This window comes from Lineus longissimus, chromosome 2, assembly GCF_910592395.1.
Source record: "Lineus longissimus chromosome 2, tnLinLong1.2, whole genome shotgun sequence".
In the NCBI taxonomy this organism is placed as follows: domain Eukaryota; kingdom Metazoa; phylum Nemertea; class Pilidiophora; order Heteronemertea; family Lineidae; genus Lineus; species Lineus longissimus.
This window is the reverse complement of record NC_088309.1, coordinates 29,110,984-29,133,560: the sequence shown is the minus strand read 5'-3', so window position 1 is coordinate 29,133,560 and position 22,577 is coordinate 29,110,984. Positions and strand designations below refer to the sequence as shown.

At 42.6% G+C, this 22,577-nt stretch overlaps 2 protein-coding genes and 1 long non-coding RNA gene across 9 annotated transcripts; 1 reads left to right on the top strand and 2 right to left on the bottom strand.

The window, feature by feature from the left end:
• Positions 1-726: 726 nt before the first annotated feature.
• LOC135483069 (putative uncharacterized protein DDB_G0277255) lies at positions 727-1,446 on the bottom strand. The gene has a single exon (XM_064763579.1). It carries the CDS (start codon positions 1,444-1,446, stop codon positions 727-729), a length of 720 nt encoding a protein of 239 aa, XP_064619649.1.
• Positions 1,447-6,415: 4,969 nt separating this feature from the next.
• Positions 6,416-8,646, top strand: LOC135483437 (uncharacterized). The gene is made up of 2 exons (XR_010446316.1): positions 6,416-7,242; positions 7,972-8,646. It is a non-coding gene; the product is annotated as an uncharacterized LOC135483437 (long non-coding RNA).
• Positions 8,581-18,008, bottom strand: LOC135483436 (uncharacterized). Of its 7 annotated transcripts, none has more exons than XM_064764381.1 (11): positions 17,500-18,008; positions 15,548-15,739; positions 15,144-15,261; positions 14,486-14,684; positions 14,082-14,199; positions 12,399-12,597; positions 11,990-12,107; positions 11,332-11,530; positions 10,912-11,029; positions 9,458-9,626; positions 8,581-9,101 (listed from the first exon to the last, which is right to left on the bottom strand). In XM_064764381.1, exons 6-8 carry the CDS (start codon positions 12,565-12,567, stop codon positions 11,503-11,505), a joined length of 315 nt encoding a protein of 104 aa, XP_064620451.1. In that variant the 5' UTR covers positions 12,568-12,597; positions 14,082-14,199; positions 14,486-14,684; positions 15,144-15,261; positions 15,548-15,739; positions 17,500-18,008; the 3' UTR covers positions 8,581-9,101; positions 9,458-9,626; positions 10,912-11,029; positions 11,332-11,502. The 7 variants fall into 7 exon arrangements, with proteins under 7 accessions (XP_064620451.1, XP_064620449.1, XP_064620450.1 ...); XM_064764379.1 differs by lacking the exon at positions 17,500-18,008 and adding an exon at positions 16,329-16,657; XM_064764380.1 differs by lacking the exon at positions 17,500-18,008 and adding an exon at positions 16,470-16,646.
• Between the last annotated feature and the right edge of the window lie 4,569 nt (positions 18,009-22,577).

Below are 22,577 nucleotides of genomic sequence, written 5' to 3'. Positions count from 1 at the left end.
CTGTGCGGATGGTATATGGGAACGTGAGTGATTTTCCAATGAAAATTCGATTTGAACTTTTCTTCATCGTCTCTCACCAGCCGCCGAGGAAAGCAACGCGACGACGTGGTGGACGCATTTGTTGCCAGACAACGTTGAAATTCATCGGGAAACAACAGCAATTTGAAAAACGTAATCAACGTCTCTCGATATCGGTTCTGTTCGAATTGACTTAGCGTTAGCGCACCTCCGACAAGCGGATCTGGATTGTAACCCGGCGTGTTTCGTACGTAGTCGGTATAGAATTGATATGCTGTGTACACTCGTTCGGTAGACACAAATGCGGCGTAGAAAGCGGTCATTCCACAAAACGAAGTTATGTTGTCGCAGTGGGTGTTATCGAAGGGTTTACATTCACCTATCAGTTCTTTGCCGGCTCGATCCAATTCAACGAGTGTGTGTCTCAGTTGATCGGTGAATTTCTCCAGTCTTGACACGAACAGCTGTTGACCTTTGCCTTTGGTTGTGCTGAACACTCTGTCGGGCAACAGTGTGGATAGGTGTTTCATGTTTTCTGCAGTGGCTGCCCATTCGTCCACGAAAAACTGTGTGAGTGCATCGTACGTGTTCAAAGAGATGTTCATGATCTACATAAGCACAAGCGGGTGCGTGTTCTTGGGTGCGTGCGGGTGAGTTTGTGTGTGCGTGTCTAATGTACTTTTCCACTAAGTGGCACCACTGATGACGTTATAGAAAATCCAATGCTAGTTTACACGTCATTTCAAAATCGTCAAAACTGAAGATAGAATCGCTGTTGTTGTTGTTGTTGTTGTTGTTGTTGTTGTTGTTGTTGTTGTTGTTGTTGTAACACATCATGAGATGGTCTCCCTCTGAAGCAAGTTTAACCAGTTCGCTAACTCGCCATTCCTCGTTTTCGCATTTGGACCGCGACGAAGCCGTCTGAACAACAATGTCTTCGATCTGAATATTGGCGTCCTTGTACATCTGATACTTTTCTGGTGAGCGCGTGATGAAAGAACTGGTTTCTTGTTTCCAAGTGGGTTTGTCGGCGTGGCGCGGCTGAGGCTCCGGTACGAGTAGAACGTCGTGGTGGTCACAGGTGGTTTTTCTGTTATGATCCAGACAAACGTCAACGTTATACTTGGTGATCTCGTCTAGAATGTCAATTTGGGGAAGAACACCGTCGTCTTGCTGTGCCTGTTGTACCTGTTGCAGTGATTGTCCGCAGTTACTGAATTTGAGTATAATCTTGTGCAGGTTTTCGTTGGTCTTCACAGTTGTCGACTTGGCCGTTGGAGATTCTCGTGGCGATTTAGACTTGGGCGACTCCCGCTTTGATTGTGTTTGATGCGTTGTTGATCTGGTAGGAGTAGTATTCTTCTTTTGCGGTACGTACCGATAGCCAGGATGATCGATGAGGTGCTGTTTCTTTTCTCGCTTGGCCATTTCCACAAAAGACTGTTTGAAGTCTCGGGGAAGACTGTGCCACTGTTTGGCTGCGGCCTTTGATAACGCTTGCTGGCACTTTATGGAATCACCACACAATTTGGCAAACTGACTGCGAAATATGAAAAAGGCGTTGCTCGGTCTCTTGACGTGTGCTGGCGACCTGGTCATGATGATGATGATGATGATGATGATGATGATGATGATGATGATGCTTCAGTTTTTTCCGTGTCTTTCCTCAGTCTCTCACACTGTTCCAACAACAGTGACATTTCAATATTATTCCGAGTGAAATGTGTCTGGGTGTCCAGGTATCCAGATGAGTCATAGCCTGTAACATGCTTGAAGTGTGAAATGTGTCTGGGTGTCCAGGTATCCAGATGAGTCATAGCCTGTAACATGATTGAAGTGTCCAATAGGCGAGGTGGAGCTGGCAGTGTCGTCCATGTGCCTGTAGCACAAGTGTTACAACCCTCACTAGACAATTTTCACACTTGCTCCAGTCCAGTCCAGTCCTGTCCAGTCCAGTCCAGTCCAGTCCAGTTCAGTCCAGTCCAGTCCAGTCCAGTATAATCCAGTCAAGTCACCATCTTCACGTTGTATGAACCATGAGTCATCGACAGCTGCAGTGTCGAATCGTATTTTCGAAACCCTACTACAGTTTACGCGAGCTCAACGATGCTGTTGCGTGCGGAAAAAGAGATTGGTAGAATATTTGCAGGAGACTGTCAACAGACGCCGAAATTGTCACACTCTGCTTCTTCTCTCTGTCCCGCGCCGCACCAGTTCATTGTATTTTCTACCTATATGAATGTAGCATTCATTTGGCTCAATAAACTGCTTTGAATTTGAATTTGAATTTGAATTTGAATTTGAATTTGAATTTGAATTTGAATTTGAATTTGTAATCGATTATTGTGACCCGAGATTATGTGAATTGCCCGCCCGAACACAGGGGGTTCGACAATGTAACGTTGGACGAATATGTCCTGGCCACAGCCGCATCGGCTGGCTATAAGCAGCAGCAGCAGCAGCAGCAGCAGCAGCAGCAGCAGCAGCAGCAGCAGCAGCAGTATGGGCGGAGGGCTTATGAGGTCGGTCACCAGACCACAAGAGGCATCGCCACACTGCATGTCGTCAATTGGTCAGATGGGTATATGGATTTCTCGGAAAGGAAATTCGTGTACCACTTGCATCGTGACGACGTAGTTGCATTTTGAGCCCAAAAAAAGTTTTTTTAAAGAAAAACATTTTTGTACTTAGAAATTTTTTCATCACTCAGTCAGTTGAAAATTTTTCAAAATTTTCAAAATCAAAAATATTTTGGGACTGCACGTTTTGGTGATGTAGGTGCATTTTGAGCCAAAAAAAAAATTTAGTAAAGAAAACAAATTTTGGTACTTTGAAATTTTTTCATTACTCAGTCAGTTGAAAATGTTTCAAAAATTTCAAAGTCAAAAATATTTTGGGACTGCACGTTTTTGGTGATGTAGGTGCATTTTGAGGGAAAAACATTTTTTGTAAAGAAAAAAATTTTTGTACTTAGAAATTTTTTCATCACTCAGTCAGTTGTACAAACTTCAAGACTTGAGACTGACGATCGAGGTACATTGACAGAGACTGACGAGGTAGACCATTGTAGTCGTCTCACTGTTTCTGATGCTTGATGTGTCCGAGTCAGTGATAGCGGTTGCATCATTTAGATTTCCCGAGTAAATGTCCTGGTTTTTTGCTGAATTGTCACAAGCTGCGGCATTTTCGGCACATACAGAAAAGTCTATCAAGTCGCTCCTGCAGCAGATATTATTGTAGGCTGTGCATTACTGCGTTCTCGCCATTGTTTCGTGTTGGTGTACAGCGATTTTTGTGTCGAGAAATGGCATGCTCTGAGTTGGTAAAGAATAATTGTGATTGTCGGACTCGGTCTGTGGATCATCATCATCATCATCATCATCATCATCATCATCATCATCAGGTCGTTCTTTCTTTCTCGAATTGTTGTTATTGTTCCCCACCCCTCTCTTGCTCTTTTTCATAATCATCATTGTTGTCAAATCTTTGCCTATATTATTCGTGATCAAATTTTGGATGAAGTCTCCTGTCAGAAGGTCTCTTTCTCTCAATTCATCGCTCTGAATGAGCGTTTCGTATGGTTCCACGCCTTCAGTTGACATTTTGTCATTTATCATCAGATGAGGGCCACATCCGATTTTGACACGCTTGCTCTGCCACAAAAGACGGAAAAGTCTGTTCTTCGAGTGGACGGATAGGTCTATTGGTGTCTTCTCGTTGTCTCTCTGTTGTCCACGTAAACGTGTTTCCATGAACTTAATACCGCATTGTCGTGTGTCGTGTTTATAGTAGCTGCATTATCCATTTGTCGCAGGCGGGCGTCCAACATGATCGCTAACGATTTTGCATCTTTCTGATTCTCGAAAATGGCATCTGGAAAGAGGAGGTGCTGACTGTGTTTCACGTCTGGATGGTGGGAGTCCATTACGATCACCCTGTTGAACCTTTCGTCTCTGTCGACTAGACGTCGTGCTTCCTCTATGATGGCACGTGTACAAATCTCTCCAGAGGACCATGGTTTCTCAAGGTCCAAGTAGAATCTGACGGGTTGGTTGTCCAATATTCGCTCGTAAACATGACGATCATTTCTGAAGAAATTGAAGTATGACTTGTCGCATTCGTGACGGGCACGTGACGAATTGACACATCGGAGTGTCAGGAACTGTTTGGATCCTTTGCACGCCGGCGTGTCCGTGGCAAAAACTCTACCTTGTTCGGACTGGTCAGCTAAGTCAAGCTTCCAAAATCTTCCGGTTATTTGAATGTTGCACATAGTGTGTGTGTGTGTGTGTGTGTGTGTGTGTGTGTTCATCGATTGAGCCAATTTGATATTAAGTTTGCCAAGTAGCTGCTGATGTGAGTAGTGTGATTGAGAGAAACTTATCCTGTTAGGTATATAGGTACCTTTATACCTTTTTCATAACGGTGTCTGGGGTCAATGGTGGTATCTGGACACGAAGACACTATCCCTAACCCTAGCCTGGATACCGTGCCTGGCCGGTGACCTTTTAAGAGACACGACATATTGTCATTGTACTACCATCACATCCTGCTGCTGATATGATCACATCCTGCTGTTTGTCTTTTTTTCATCCAATTCAACTCAATGAGCCCCGAAGTGCTTTTGCACGAACGCGCGCGGCAGGCAGAAGTCTACCACCAATAACCCGGCCCTCCTATATAGTACATGTATACATGTAATAATTATAGGCTATAACCACATGAAAACGACACAGCTATAACTTGTCATCAGCTCGTCATCTACACGCCTGTTTCAAAGGACCTGATTGACATGTACATGAGATTGTCTTACTATATATATACATGTATACGCAATGATTTCCTCTCGACCAGTTTTGTGGGCCGTCGGTTCGCTTATCACATATTATTTTACATACAGTACACTGTACGTACTACGGACTATAGAATACACATACACGTTGAATATACTGTGTCATCACTATGAGCCCAGGGCCTTGACTGGTTTTTACATTTCTCGTGCGGTGGCAACACACTGCATGGTATGTTTTGACATGATGCTATGACTGCATGTATACAACCAACTGAGCTGTGATTCCCGCGCGCCCATATTACATACATTACATATATTATTTCTTCTACCATGTCCCGCAGTATCAGAATAATACGCGCGCGGTGCTGGTCGACTGCACGTACACACGTACACACTCACTGTTATTGATGTACACGTCATCCGTACAAACCTAACCCTGCTGCAGTATTGCATGCATGAACAGAGCCGGCCGGCTAACCCTAACCGGCCTAACCCTAACCGGCCTAACCCTAACCGGCCTTACCCTAACCGGCCTAACCCTAGTGTCAAACTTTCAATGCAACACTGAACTATCACAACTTACAATAGCACGCACGTACGACTCGAACATCATGTCTATAACGTACATGATTGTCTAAAGTACACAATCATGGCCATGGTAGGCCTACTACAACTCACATCGGAAATAGGCCCCCTCACTTTGACCCACCCCCCCCCCCCTGCGCCGCCCGTACGGCTGGAATTTGACCTGGGTGAGGTGTTTTGGAAACGATTTCACCCCCTCACCCCCTCACCTATTTGATGCATATCTGGCTGGATGAAAAATCGCGAAAATCTTCGAGTACGGCGTAACGGTGAATACGCGCGCCGGGTGTTGTTGTGCGTAATTTGACCTGTGCGAGGTGTTTGGTAAACGATGTGTGCAGGTATTGGCAAAGTTAGCTAGAAATTTGGTGGAGGGGTTAGCGAGTTAGGGGCATATTTGTTAAATTTGTATCCTGTTCTAGCGTTAGTTCATATATCGGCCAGCGGGAAAATACAGGTGGCAGCACCGGCGGCCGGTTGGTTACCATGGTCACTCAGACTATCCTCTTCACTCCCATGCAGTGCTGTACATTTAATAGATGGGGAAGCTACCTGCGCGGCCGGGTGACTCATCGCTGACTCTCGAGACAGTGCATGTGCTACCTGGACAGGCATGCGCACCATGCAGGTACGTACCTACTTGCTCTGTGGAGCCTCAGTCAGTGTAATTGTTGTTCAGTGTAATTGTTGTAGTTGTTTACCATAGTAACCATACATGCATATGCAATTAGGCATGTGCGTGGTCTCTTTTGGCGGTAGAATTATTATCAGCTTAGAATTACTGTTCATGAACTCATTAATCAGAGGTGAATGGTGGTGCGTGGGTGCATGGTTGACCACTACTGCACCCTATTTATAACCCCTGTGACTTTTAAATATTTTTTTGCTTGTTTTTAACATATCATCAATCATTTTCATCTCATTTGTGACTTCTGTATAACATAAAATGATATTATTCTGTGTAAATTGATTTTTGGCTAGTGCATGAGGTGAATTATTCATTAACCATGACCCATGATCAGAAAGTTTTGATAGTTTGGATGGATGATATGCCATCATGGCAGTTGATCGAAGAAGCAGTTGGCCGCTAGCACAGCGCCGGAGTAGTTGGTGGTTGGGAGAGAGGTGTGTGCGTGCGCGGGTGTGCGGGTGCGTATGTGTGTGTGTGTGTGTGTGTGTGTGTGTGTGTGTGTGTGTGTGTGGGGGGGGGTGATATAGTTACGATGATGCCTTTTTGCCCGGAGATAAGCATGAAAGCATAGATAATGATCCCGAGACCCGGCCGAGTGTAGGATTTGAATTCAAAAAGACCTTAGCCGACCGGCCCTGTCCTTAATATTATTATCATCTAAGTGTTTGAGGTCTCACTAGCCAGTATGCATGTGATCAGGTGGTGTCTCATGCATGCATTGTGCTATGTAAACAGTCTATAATATGCATCACTGTATTATGTCTAGACGACGTTGAAACTTGGTCAGATGTGCATTCTACAATAGTAGACAAGCTATTGTAGAATTGTATAGGTTTGTGTGAGCAGAGAGTATAAGGGGCCTGCTGCCAAGTCTACAGCCGCTGATGGCGCTAGGCCTGGCCTCCGCACCGGCTAGTGAGACCTGCCGCTGATTAATGGCTACGTGTTGTGTTGTTGTGGACGACGAGTGGGTTGAACAGGACTGGTTTCACGGTAGGATTTTGTCATGGAAACGAGGAAATAGACATTGAGACCAATGTACTTTCAAGATTATTGCATCATAAATGGGACCAGATTGTCGACTTCTTGCCACACGCCATGATATTGACGAAATCGTCGTCGTCGTCGAAACGAGCAACCCCGGACCGACGGAAAAGTAAGCAGACTGAAAATCTTTTGCGAAATTTTGCCAGTTCAAAGCACGATTTCTTCGCGGAAAGAGAAAAATAGTCTCTGGCAGCGATGCAGATTGTTGTTTAATGCATTTCGATTCGCCCCAGGGTATCGTCACACTTTGATTCGGCCCTGTTTTGACGAAATCTCGAACGGAAAAGCGGCTACTCTGCTCCGTAAACATCATCGCGTCCCGCTGAAGACAATCTCGGCTCCCCAGGTAAATTGCTGTGCATTGGCCTATACGATTCGCGTGCAAAAATGTCACCTGGGCGCGGAGGTTTTCTGGTTCCGGTCAACCGGGTCAAGACGGTATACACACACACACACACACACACACCCGCACACAATCGACTCTAACCGTTATTATATTATCATTATTATCATTATTATTATAAACCCGATGAAGATAGGCGTCTCATTTCTATTTCAGGTATTTTGTAATGATGTTCTGCTGGGAGACTCTGTCTGTCTAGTGTTGTTGTGAAACGTTAGTAGGTTAGCAACTAACTTAGTAGTGTGTTGACATGCATATCTGACCTCGTCCTCGGTCATCATCAGCTGATCGATGTAAACAAACAATTCGTGTCACTGTGCATGCTGTGCTGGGCCTAGAACAGCAGCAGCAGCAGCAGCATGCAGTTGAGTCTCGTAGTGATTACAATATCTCGTCGTTCATTGGTCGATGCTGTTTAATAATTTATCTTTGCAGGTGCACGTCATGATGTTTGTTAGATTTGTCAAGTCGTGTCCAAGAGAAGAAAGGAATGCACGACGTCGGTGCTGTCGTGCAGTGGATCGATACCAAGCACTACTGATGACGGTAGAGGAGCAGGAGGAAACCGGGGGTTCCACAGGAGTAGGTGGTAATTGCATCACAGATCACGCAGGATTCACCTGCGGTGTGCTTGATAGTGATACAGCTTGGTATGATCAATATTAATATGTACTATTATAACTAAGACCCATGCAGTATGTATGGACGGTACTTCAAAAAAGTACCGTCACATCGCCGGCTATATAGGCAGCTTGTACGTTCGCTGGGCTTTTGGTTTCCTGGGCAAGGACATTCGTGTTGTGGTTCCATGCTGTGCAGTCGGTCTGCAAGGTGCATGAGGGCATTCGAGTTTCCTCCACAAGTTTGGACCTGAGGATGAAGCAGAATTTGTTGGATTCATGGAAGCCATGGAGGAGGAAGCCATGGAGGTGTCCGTCCGAGCAGATCATGTCAATCAATGATCAATGAATGTGTTGTGACAATGACTATAGCTGTTGTGATGATATAGCCAAGTGAGAAAGACAATGACAATCACACACAATGTTTATCAATAATGTTCTTCTATTTTTATTTGTAATAAAACTTCGAGTGAACATTGTTAATTCAAAATTTGCATTCTTAAAATTTTTCATGCATGCTTGGGACTTTTTCCCTGCGCAATAATATGAACTTCCAGAAACTAGGGCCTCGAGTACTACACTATAAAAAGCTGATATTATCAGAGCTTGTCATCATTTATCCAGGAAGCCAGTGATCGAGAAGTTCTCAACACGTCATGCAGTCAGTCTACATCATCTACACAGTAACAGCCTACACAATGATGTGTGCATGAGTTCTTGAGGCTGGTGCATGTATGTCTATCTCAGCAGGCGTTCTTGTTGAAGCGACTTCGATGCTGCAAGTGCAATCAATACAGCCTCTTCCTTGGAAGCAGGTGGCGGTGTGTGCAGCGAGGCCAGATTTGGAGTATCATCAGTCATTACACATAGTTTACGTCATAGGTCTCTCCAGTCTTCACCAGCCGGATGACTTCCTCCACCACACTCTGTCTGTCGGCATAGATTCTGAAAGAGATGAGTGAAGCAGTGTACTTAAAAGAGAACACAACAAATGGATTGTGTGTGATTGGAAATATCAGACACATTAATAAAGTGTGTAATATCCGCCGCTCAAATAGTCACTTCATTTGGTTTTCAATGTCAGTCATTTGAGATATCAGGCAGTCAGCAGCGGCAGTGCTACGTAGTTATAATTACTACTGGCTGCATTGCGGACACGCGCGTGAATGTAACTGCACTCTGCATCTTCCAGTTTAGTTACAAGTAGTATTAAGTACGTAGACATGAAGATTGCCTACACACTGAAATAAATTAAAACAAGGAACACTGTGTATGCAATTATAATTGCTAACTGAACTGACCTGCTCACTCACTCATTGCCTGGTGGTAGGTGAAGTGGAAGCCCTCCTCCAACCCTGAGGTCTGAGCATCAGAACTGAGCTTTTTAACAGATTTAAGAACCAGCTTGTTCAACATCACTCTATATGGCAGAGAGTGTGTGTGTCATACGTACGTGTCATGCCTCAGAACCTGAAATAATGAAATGCACATATTATTATTATAATCAACACACTTATAATAATTTGATTCCACAATGCAATGTTTGCTTTAATATGGGAGGCACATACATGTACGTACAAGGTTACGTATTTCTGATAAAGTTAGCATTTTGGAGACACTTTGTCAATCAAAGATTAGAACAAGTGAATGTAGTAACGTAACACAGTAGCAGCAAAGTGCTGAGTATTAACATTTCTCATATGGCAGGAGAACGGCTCTCTGATTTCGCCTCAGAACAGCCGTCCCCGTCGAACAGTTCAGATTTCAAGAACTGGGTGTTAGTGTTTGGATTCTTGTACTTGAAACTGATGCTCTCGTAATCGCCTAGATTCATCACACCTGCATTGCGACACGTTTTACTCATGACGTTATACGCTGCAAAATTTTCACAAGTCCAACCAAAAATCTATAATATTCACATTCCCATGTATGAATCTCTCCTAAACACTTTGTCTACGTGTTTTTTACCAGATACAAACATGATTCCAGCAGCAGTGAAAACTCAGGTACCACATTGAATGTTCTCTTTATAGACATGATGATTGCAGGGTTGGGGATTCCCATCATCACTTTTCAAAACTTTTTCATTTTTTAAGATAGACCCCTACAACCTGCGAGAAAGTTGTTCAGAATCGAAAGGAGATCATTTTAAGCTTTAGTTCATCGAAATCGGTCTATCGGTTTAAATTCTATGAGAGTTTAAAAATTGTACACTGTTTCATTGAAATGGCATTAGTCAAAAGTAGCAGCGCCATCTGCGATCTACCGGTGGCGGGAATCGGAACTACATTACTGTAGGCAGCCATTTTGATTTTTTTGGCAGTCAGGGACAACACCCCTGGGCCAAAGTCAATGAAGGAGACCTCCGTTTAACAAAATCACCTCAATTCGTGATCACACGTGACCATACAATTAATTTATTCATCAATCCAAATGATAGTTGACCTTTCGACCCCCTATGCATATATAATAAGGTAACGTTGTATATGCATAAGGAATTGTTCCTTTCGTAGTACATTGTGTAGGCAAATATTGTGAAAATGGCCAAAATTCACAGTAGGCACGGACATAGATACGTCATAACCTATGTCTCTGCCTACTGCGAACTACTAGCGCCACTCTGGTGGTGGAGTGGTGGAAGTGGTGGAAGTTGAAACTAGAGAAAGTCACAACTAGGGAATAATGGCGCTGTAGGTCATACCGTCCATAATGACAATGAGCTGTGATTCCATGACAACAGCAAGGGCAAACTTACTTGTTGACTGAAAGATTTGCATTCCAATTGGGATCTCGCATCTCATCATCAATGAATGCGCTTGACAGGACACTGTTCTTGTCGGTGTTCGGCATGATGTTTTCATTTATAACAGCAACTGGAAGAGCAAAGAATGCATTGCAATAAACAGTGATGAATCAAAATCAAAATCAGTTGGCTGTCCTCACCTCATTCTCACAATATCCGGTAGGCCCAGGCTACAGGTTCAAAATTATGATTATGTACAGCAAGGCCAGGTTAGGCAGAAAATGACCAACATTCACTGCACTGTGGCATTCCAATGACGATAGTGTGGAAGTACATACATTGTACCGAGAAATAAAGGCACAGCAATACTGTACAAACAACATGCCCACAACATGCCCAGAACACATTTTGATCTTTTTTAAAAGTACTTACCTAGTAGATAGATAGACATCACAAACTTAGAAGTTCTAGAAGTAGAGGGCAGTTCTCGTTCATTTTCTGCAATCACCTGGATCGAGTGGGGCAGCACAAATGGCATCATCGTCATCTGAACCACTATCAGTTGTTGACAGCAGGCCGAGCTGATGCTGTTTTCGATCATATTCACCAACTGTGCACCCTCCTCAACAAGCTGATAAAAAGAAGAAACTTTTAAAGTGAATGAAAAGCTGGCCTATGAATTATTTCACAATTGCATTTAGCAACATAGCAATCTGACAACAGGTCTAGGGCTGTCAAAGCTTGACAGGACAGTCTTCTTGTCGGTGTTCAGCATGATGTTTTTATTAACAGCAACTGGAAGAGCAAAGAAAGCACTGCAATAAACAGTGATGAATCAAAATCAAAATCAGTCAATTCCTTGGTTGTGCTCATTGGTCTCTTGCTTGCGATCATTCTTTGTCATGTGTTCTGGAATAGTTTATCCTCTATATAATGTGTCCTCCTGACTCAATATGTTCTCCATGAACAACTCTCCTCAACTACCTTAAAATTCCCTCCACCCAAAAGTACACACAGATCTGTGATGTCGTCTCTACATGAGCACAATGTCATAATTGTGATTCCATGACAACAGCAAGGGCAAACTTACTTGTTGACTGAAAGATTTGCATTCCAATTAGGATCTCGCATCTCGTCATCAATGAATGTGCTTGACAGGACACTGTTCTTGTCGGTGTTCGGCGTGATGTTTTCATTTATAACAGCAACTGGAAGAGCAAAGAATGCATTGCAATAAACAGTGATGAATCAAAATCAAAATCAGTTGGCTGTCCTCACCTCATTCTCATAATATCCGGTAGGCCCAGGCTACAGGTTCAAAATTATGATTATGTACATCAAGGCCAGGTTAGGCAGAAAATGACCAACATTCACTGCACTGTGGCATTCCAATGACGATAGTGTGGAAGTACATACATTGTACCGAGAAATAAAGGCACAGCAATACTGTACAAACAACATGCCCAGAACACATTTTGATCTTTTTTAAAAGTACTTACCTAGTAGATAGATAGACATCACAAACTTAGAAGTTCTAGAAGTAGAGGGCAGTTCTCGTTCATTTTCTGCAATCACCTGGATCGAGTGGGGCACCACAAATGGCATCATCGTCATCTGAACCACTATCAGTTGTTGACAGCAGGCCGAGCTGATGCTGTTTTCGATCATATTCACCGACTGTGCACCCTCCTCAACAAGCTGATAAAAAGAAGAAACTTTTAAAGTGAATGAAAAGCTGGCCTATGAATTATTTCACAATTGCATTTAGCAAGACAGCAATCTGACACCAGGTCTAGGGCTGTCAAAGCTTGACAGGACACTGTTCTTGTCGGTGTTCGGCATGATGTTTTCATTTATAACAGCAACTGGAAGAGCAAAGAAAGCATTGCAATAAACAGTGATGAATCAAAATCAAAATCAGTCAATTCCTTGGTTGTGCTCATTGGTCTCTTGCTTGCGATCATTCTTTGTCATGTGTACTGGAATAGTTTATCCTCTATATAATGTGTCCTCCTGACTCAATATGTTCTCCATGAACAACTCTCCTCAACTACCTTAAAATTCCCTCCACCCAAAAGTACACACAGATCTGTGATGTCGTCTCTACATGAGCACAATGTCATAATTGTGATTCCATGACAACAGCAAGGGCAAACATGTACATTTGCATTTTTTTTCACTCAATTCGCGTGTTTTGAAAAAATGATGCAATGCAATGCATTGGTTTGTGATGAAGGAAAAACGATTACCCTTACCCCTGTATTACCTAGTCGGTTGTAAGAATTTCTGACAAAAATAAATTTCCCGGAAATTCACAAGTCCAACCAAAAATCTATAATATTCACATTCCCATGTATGAATCTCTCCTAAACACTTTGTCTACGTGTTTTTTTACCAGATACAAACATGATTCCAGCAGCAGTGAAAACTCAGGTACCACATTGAATGTTCTCTTTATAGACATGATGATTGCAGGGTTGGGGATTCCCATCATCACTTTTCAAAACTTTTTCATTTTTTAAGATAGACCCCTACAACCTGCGAGAAAGTTGTTCAGAATCGAAAGGAGATCATTTTAAGCTTTAGTTCATCGAAATCGGTCTATCGGTTTAAATTTTATGAGAGTTTAAAAATTGTACACTGTTTCATTGAAATGGCATTAGTCAAAAGTAGCAGCGCCATCTGCGATCTACCGGTGGCGGGAATCGGAACTACATTACTGTAGGCAGCCATTTTGATTTTTTTGGCAGTCAGGGACAACACCCCTGGGCCAAAGTCAATGAAGGAGACCTCCGTTTAACAAAATCACCTCAATTCGTGATCACACGTGACCATACAATTAATTTATTCATCAATCCAAATGATAGTTGACCTTTCGACCCCCTATGCATATATAATAAGGTAACGTTGTATATGCATAAGGAATTGTTCCTTTCGTAGTACATTGTGTAGGCAAATATTGTGAAAATGGCCAAAATTCACAGTAGGCACGGACATAGATACGTCATAACCTATGTCTCTGCCTACTGCGAACTACTAGCGCCACTCTGGTGGTGGAGTGGTGGAAGTGGTGGAAGTTGAAACTAGAGAAAGTCACAACTAGGGAATAATGGCGCTGTAGGTCATACCGTCCATAATGACAATGAGCTGTGATTCCATGACAACAGCAAGGGCAAACTTACTTGTTGACTGAAAGATTTGCATTCCAATTGGGATCTCGCATCTCATCATCAATGAATGCGCTTGACAGGACACTGTTCTTGTCGGTGTTCGGCATGATGTTTTCATTTATAACAGCAACTGGAAGAGCAAAGAATGCATTGCAATAAACAGTGATGAATCAAAATCAAAATCAGTTGGCTGTCCTCACCTCATTCTCACAATATCCGGTAGGCCCAGGCTACAGGTTCAAAATTATGATTATGTACATCAAGGCCAGGCAGAAAATGACCAACATTCACTGCACTGTGGCATTCCAATGACGATAGTGTGGAAGTACATACATTGTACCGAGAAATAAAGGCACAGCAATACTGTACAAACAACATGCCCAGAACACATTTTGATCTTTTTTAAAAGTACTTACCTAGTAGATAGATAGACATCACAAACTTAGAAGTTCTAGAAGTAGAGGGCAGTTCTCGTTCATTTTCTGCAATCACCTGGATCGAGTGGGGCAGCACAAATGGCATCATCGTCATCTGAACCACTATCAGTTGTTGACAGCAGGCCGAGCTGATGCTGTTTTCGATCATATTCACCAACTGTGCACCCTCCTCAACAAGCTGATAAAAAGAAGAAACTTTTAAAGTGAATGAAAAGCTGGCCTATGAATTATTTCACAATTGCATTTAGCAACATAGCAATCTGACAACAGGTCTAGGGCTGTCAAAGCTTGACAGGACAGTCTTCTTGTCGGTGTTCAGCATGATGTTTTTATTAACAGCAACTGGAAGAGCAAAGAAAGCACTGCAATAAACAGTGATGAATCAAAATCAAAATCAGTCAATTCCTTGGTTGTGCTCATTGGTCTCTTGCTTGCGATCATTCTTTGTCATGTGTACTGGAATAGTTTATCCTCTATATAATGTGTCCTCCTGACTCAATATGTTCTCCATGAACAACTCTCCTCAACTACCTTAAAATTCCCTCCACCCAAAAGTACACACAGATCTGTGATGTCGTCTCTACATGAGCACAATGTCATAATTGTGATTCCATGACAACAGCAAGGGCAAACTTACTTGTTGACTGAAAGATTTGCATTCCAATTAGGATCTCGCATCTCGTCATCAATGAATGTGCTTGACAGGACACTGTTCTTGTCGGTGTTCGGCGTGATGTTTTCATTTATAACAGCAACTGGAAGAGCAAAGAATGCATTGCAATAAACAGTGATGAATCAAAATCAAAATCAGTTGGCTGTCCTCACCTCATTCTCATAATATCCGGTAGGCCCAGGCTACAGGTTCAAAATTATGATTATGTACATCAAGGCCAGGTTAGGCAGAAAATGACCAACATTCACTGCACTGTGGCATTCCAATGACGATAGTGTGGAAGTACATACATTGTACCGAGAAATAAAGGCACAGCAATACAAACAACATGCCCAGAACACATTTTGATCTTTTTAAAAAGTACTTACCTAGATAGATAGACATCACAAACTTAGAAGTTCTAGAAGTAGAGGGCAGTTCTCGTTCATTTTCTGCAATCACCTGGAGTGGGGCACGACCAATGGCATCATCGTCATCTGAACCACTATCAGTTGTTGACAGCAGGCCGAGCTGATGCTGTTTTCGATCATATTCACCAACTGTGCACCCTCCTCAACAAGCTGATAAAAAGAAGAAACTTTTAAAGTGAATGAAAAGCTGGCCTATGAATTATTTCACAATTGCATTTAGCAACACAGCAATCTGACACCAGGTCTAGGGCTGTCAAAGCTTGACAGGACACTGTGTCAAAGCTTGACAGGACACTGTTCTTGTCGGTGTTCGGCATGATGTTTTCATTTATAACAGCAACTGGAAGAGCAAAGAAAGCATTGCAATAAACAATGGTGAATCAAAATCAAAATCAGTTGGCTGTCCTCACCTCATTCTCATAATATCCGGTAGGCCCAGGCTACAGGTTCAAAATTATGATTATGTACATCAAGGCCAGATTTGGTAGAAAATGACCAACATTCACTGCACTGTGGCATTCCAATGATGATAGTGTGGAAGTACATTGTACCGAGAAATAAAGGCACAGCAATACTGTACAAACAACATGCCCAGAACACATTTTGAACTTTTTTTTTGGCCCGTGCGCTAGTCATGACTTCGTACAAGCTAAGCAGCAAGTACAGCCATCACATCATCTGTGCTATAAGGCAATGAGTCGGCACAAAGTACACAATGCATGTTTTTACTTTTACTTACGGAGTTTTTTAGGTGATAAACACGCACACTGTATACATGTATAAGCATGTACATTCATTTACACGGATGTAAGACTACTGTGTAGCGACGAAGCGGTATCATGCTTAGGCTTTCGGCCTATATTACTCCCTGTGTTCGTACTTTATGAATGTCCACACCATCATATTCCAATTGTCCAGTCTCCTAACAATCTTTTGAAAGTAGTTAGATGAAAATCTGTCCAGTTTTGGTTCCACAATGACCCAATTTGTGTCACGAAATTTTCGATTATAATCCAACATGGCGGCATTTTCATAAAAGTGCAAGATGGGGCGATACTAAATGCCGACCAATCATCACCAATCACGACCAATCAATAATCATGACCAACACTTCAAAAACAGGGTATATGTGGTTTAAAACCACTTAGATAGTAATGGATATCTGATATTATGCTTCTGAAGAATACCATGAGTTTCAGTCATTTTTGGGGGTCATGTTTTTGAGTTATTTTGCTTGTTTAAATTAACATGTTTTGACATCACTAATCACTTTCATTCATTTGTGACTTCTGTGTGATTTAAACTAGGAGTGTACCTACAGGTAGAAGATAGTGTGGACCAACCCTAGCGGAACAAAACTATGACTAAACGGGGAGGGAATGATTAAATTTGATTTAAATAATTTTGGACTGAAATAATTAAGTGAATTAATTGCTCTTCTAAAATGATATTAAACGTAAGGTTGCTTGCAGAATATTTAAATGAAGTGCTGAAAACAGTGTTATGGTGCACTTCGACACCTATCTGGACACTTGGACACCTATCTGGACACTTGGACACCTATCTGGACACTTGGACACCTATTTGGACACTTGGACACCTATCTGGACACTTGGACACCTTTACAAATCTTTTCGTGTCATTTTGTTCGGAAAATTTTATATCCCTACTATATATAATAAATACATCGATGTTGTGGGGGGGGGGGGGGGTACGAGAGGGCCAAAATTGCCCCCCCCCCCCCCCTTTACGTTCACATTTTTACCCAGATATGCCATGGACCAGACACCTTGAGGGACAAGCGCTGATTTGACCACTGTCTGGAGCTGCTCTAAAGCAAGCAAGCAAGCTACAGACTATTTTCAAGCCATGTCCAGACAATAAAATGCCACTAGATAAAACTAACTCACCTTTCTCAATAGCCAGGTCATGTTTCCCTTTTCCGACATCACAGCCAGATAGGAAGGTGGCATATTTACAGTCCTGGATGTCTTCACATTGCACTCCCTCATCAGAATCCAAAGGAATCCACTCATTATCTCGTCAGTCAATAAACCATCTGGCTCCAGAGAAACCAAATCCGCCTCGCGAATGGTATTCGCGCCAACATTTAACTTCCGACCACCAGCTCCTTGACATATGACTCGGACTTCTGCGACAGTGCATAACTTTCCCCCTCCAATGTTGACATGTGAAGGGAGTTCTCTAACCCACTCTACTAACGAAGACAACTGAATCTAGCGACTTCAAAGGCCTTCAGCACTATGGAGCAACCGAATAACATCTTTAATTGAAGAAATCATCTTATACGTCAACCGGGAAGTCTGAGGCACTGTGCCGTAGACCGATGCTGAACTTGAACACAGACTAACCTAGTGGGGAATGAACTCAAAGAGTAATAAGAGATAATTTACTACACTTACTTGTAATGATGTTGCTGATATCTCACGATCAGGTTCATATTATTTGCGATTGTTCCAATATAAGCCAACTCACACTTGTTGAAACGGCTTGTCAAGGGAAACGGTATCTCTTGCAATTCGTTGTCGGCGATCGATGAATTCTCTGCAAAGATATGACGATGCCATCAAATGAGATTCGCAAACTTTTGCTAGGTTTGCTAAAGTTATCTCCTCACTTAGTCTTCTTGAAGGAAAGGGGGTCAAACCCATAAGCAAGTTAGCTGCAAAAGGTAATGCTATGACTTGTATCACTGTACTTACGCTAGAACTCTATTGATGCCGTTCTGAAAGTCAGGGGAGCATGACAAAAGAGGATCAATGTCACCTTTCTCCTTCGTTGGAATATGCTCAGCATGTGCAACAAGATAACACCAACATTAGCGCGTGAGTTAGCCACAAACAGTTTCAATCTTCCAGTACAAGGAGTAAAGAGGAACGTACACCATCAAGGTCTATGGTGGCCTACATTGCTTCATATCGTGCTGAAATTCAATTCAAACAAGTTGATGGTTTCTGTTGGATCAACCTCAACTCACCTTGCCCATCTTGAAAAACGCCTTTGGCTTTTTGTCATCTTCTTCTTCTTCTTCAGCGTTCAACCTGCCTAAGTACTATAACCTCAGTCCTGTGGCGGAGATGAAGCGGCTTGTCGCCTGAAGGTCCGGCTGTGTTCCCCACAGCTTTTCTTCGACCTTCGCTTTTTGTCATCTATCCTCAAAGCATAGCTACTTGGTCAGGACGATTTCTCCGACAATTTGTTTGATTCAAATTGAAATGATGTTGCTGATATCTTATCATCAGACTTATGAGGCGAAGCTGCTAGCTGGGCCGCCAAGAGAGCAATGAGAGAGAACGAGCGTGTCCAGTGCCCTAAATATACAGATGCCAAGTCACGAACTCAGAGTGTAGGATAATGGAATACGAATACTAGTTATAGGGGAGGGTGACGTGGCCGCGACTCGGTCCATTGTACTATTATAACGAGACTCTGTGAAAAGGTTTTTCTAATTGCATGCAGTTACAATTATAAACCTATTTCGCATGCTATTAATTAGCAGTTTGCCATGATCGGACAATTTGGAGAGCAAATTATATATAAGCATATACCCATGGAGCGGGCAAAGTTGAAATGTAATTAGTTAAATGGGCACGATGATTGAGCTACATTAAATTTCTAACGTTACTGAAGTTTTATTAAAGGTTAAACACGAAATTAACTGCATTTAGGGACTTATTGCTGCTATCTACATGCAACCCCCAATAGATTGATTGGAGTACGCTATTTTGCACAATGCGTTGAGACCAGTGACAGCAGGTCCTGTTCCAAATAAGGCCCTCACATATTAGGCATATCACCTACCCACTCCCGTACCCAATACCACTGTCGGACCAAAGCCAGGCGCATGGAGAGATGCAGAACGCATTTCAAACTGACAACATCAGTCAGTAAAGAATAAAACAAAGAGCAAGCGCTGGCCACTGTACATATTTTGTCCATCCTGGCATAACTGTTTATTGATACCCTGACTACATGTTCCGGTAGGCCACTCTGCAGAATTTGCCTTATCACTCAGGTCAGTGTTTCTCGAATAGAACTAAAATAGAACAGGCTAGTCATTAATCTCCCTGCTAATACCCTGCACCATGGACCAGGTTGTATAGCACTACATACGTGCTGGAAGCTAATACTGATGTGGCAGGGAGAATATGCGTGAAGTTTGTGCATGCTTTTGAGAATGAGCGGAGCTCTCCAGTCGAGGTGCTCTCTGAAAAGTTGTTATTTATTCTAAAACCACGAAGCTGCGATCAAATCACTGCTAAAGGTAGGTGTTCTTTTTGTTTGGAAATTTCATACCAATGACAAACCATATGTCACTTGAGTTTTCGATTTTATTCATTTTGTGTCCCATAGGGGGAGGGGAGGGGGGCGCTTTGTAAAAATAGTATAAATCCCCGATCGCTCTGGCCTGTTTTTGGTCAATCAAAGTAAAACTGGCCTGTTTTGGTGAACTTTTAAAAGGGGGGTGACCTCTTGTCATTTGATCAAAATTATTAAAGGGGAACTGGCCTCTTGTCAATATCTTTAAAGGGGAGATGGTCCTTTTGGTCAGCTAAGCGTAAACTTGCCTGTTCTGGTCAACCTTTAAAGGGGAGGTGACCTCTTGTCTTTAAAGGGAGATGGTCCTTTTGATCAATTAAAGGTGATATGGCCTGTTGTTTGGTCAACTTTTAAAGGGGATGTGGCCTCTTATCATTTGATCAATATGATTAAAGGGAAACAGGCCTCTTGTCCATGTCTTTAAAGAGGATATGGTCCTTTTTGTCAGTTAAAGGTAAACTGGCCTGTTTTGGTCAGCTTTTAAAGGGGGAGGTGACCTCTTGTCATTTGGTCAAAATGATTAAAGGGGAACTGGTCTCTTGTCAATATTTTTACAGGGGTATGATCCTTTTGGTCAATTGAAGGTGAACTGGCCTGTTTTGGTCGACTTGTAAAGGGGAGGTGGTCACTTATCATCTGTGAACGAAATCAATGATATGCGTATTTTATCCAAGTGAGCGTAATTTTCCATCATTTTCAATTGCAGGTAAAAACATAGGCCTACACGGCAATAGAAAAAGGAAAAGGAAGCAACCTGTTGTTGATGCTGGCTGCAATGCACATGTCGTGAAAGATCGTGTGGACATTTATGACCAACGATTGGAAGTGGTGGAAGAAGACATTGTTAAACTTAAAAAAATTGTCAAATCTCTTCAAAACGTAGACAGTCATGAAGCCGACGTCGAAAGGTCAACGACCACTTATCCGGTGCATGATTACGCCACTCTCGACGTGTACGGACACGACCTGCAGCAGCCACTTTTTGATGTTCACTTGTCAACCACTGGCCCGCCGGTGCATGATGGCCTAACTCTCGACGTGTCCAAGCTCGACGAGTCCGAATTCTGTCAACTATTCGATGATAATTTCGATTTATTGATGCAGCCTGTTGAACAATCATTTACAGCTGGCGATGTTGCGAATTCTGCAGAATTGCAGGTCGACATACAACAGCCAGTTGTCGAAGTTCAATCATCACTAACCAGTTACCCGGTGCATGACGACCTACCTCTCCACGTGTCAGAAATCTGTCAATTACTCGATGTGCAGCCTGTTGAACAATTATTTACTGGCGATGTTGCGAATTCTGCAATCGAACCACCAAATGTTTTCGCTGTGTCGGACGATCAGCTTGTCACATCACCAAAAGCTGATACCGTTCAACAACAAAAAATGTATACAGAATGTTTTGATTTCCTTGACAGCATGGAAACTTCAGTGGCCGATATGCACACCAAACACTTTTTGACCACACTTTTGGCTGGCTTTGATACTGGCAAATTGAAACATCTGTGTGATCAAATCGAACAATATAACATGTGCATTGCAAACCAATACCATGTAAAAGACGGGTGTTACGATAAATGTATGTTGGAATTTATTCGGACGAACCTGGAGAGTCGCGGGATCGCCACAGCGGTTGCCAGATATGGTTTTTCTGTTCTCCTGTTAAACGCATACAACCGAGTCGCCGATAGCAGCAATCCAGAGGATTTGATAACCCTGGACAAGTTGACAGAGGAGAGTATTCAACATTTTGAAGGTAGGTGCGCTTCTTGCTTGAATAGTTGTACTCTATTGGTTTAGCATTTAGTCTGAGTACTGATTGGAAGCTATGCATGCAGTTGAAGTTTGGACATGAAGGCGACACATGAAACAAATGTTACATGAAATTTTCTAGTTTTAGCTAAATGATGATTTGAGATTGCTAAACGCTCTTTGGTTCAGTGTTTAGTGGAATATTTAACAGAATGACTGGCATAAAAGTGCAATTATCATACCGTATGCAAGTACTGTCCACGTTGTACGCGGATGCGCGGCCTTTTATACTTTATACAGGGCGGTATATGGTGTCGCGCAAGTAAACATTTGACTACACGTTTTTGTATATACTCGTCTGTGTACTTTCAGCGCATCCTTATGATAAATATACTGATGACATGACCGACAAGATGAGGACCGACGATTCGACGTGCGTGAAAATGCACGACGAAAAGCTGTTTTGGGACGACCTACGTCCTATTGTCGAGCGTGGTCATTGGTATACCACTAAGACCCTAGAGGTACAACTCATGAACGTGGTAAAAAAGCACGAAGTGGATCACTTGGTGGAAGTGCTAGACACGACATTGTTCAGATATTGGAAGGTATGTGGCTTTCAGATCATTGAATGCAGCTATTCTTTTTGTCTAATTTCTAGACACAGAGGACTGCAGTTTCAGCAGTTCTGGGATCTCGGGCTTTCAAGCGGCCGGATAAAATCAACTCGTGTGATCCGGTGACTCGAATCAGACACGAGGGCAGTTTTCTATTTGTCATATACCACAGCAACTGAAAGAAAACCCACATTTGTGCAAAAGATATGCCGTGGTAAAAAAATGGTAAAAAACAAGTCATTTTGGATAGTTCAGAACGACTTCATGACTGA

Coding starts and splice junctions, on each gene's coding strand:
- LOC135483069 (XM_064763579.1), bottom strand. CDS start 1,446: ATGGCCAAGCGAGAAAAGAAACAGCACCTCATCGATCATCCTGGCTAT.
- LOC135483436 (XM_064764381.1), bottom strand. CDS start 12,567: ATGATCGAAAACAGCATCAGCTCGGCCTGCTGTCAACAACTGATAGTG. Junction 12,108..12,398: donor GATGTCTATCTATCTACTAG/GTAAGTACTTTT, acceptor TTGCTCTTCCAG/TTGCTGTTATAAATGAAAAC. Junction 11,531..11,989: donor GCAAATCTTTCAGTCAACAA/GTAAGTTTGCCC, acceptor TCTTTTTATCAG/CTTGTTGAGGAGGGTGCACA.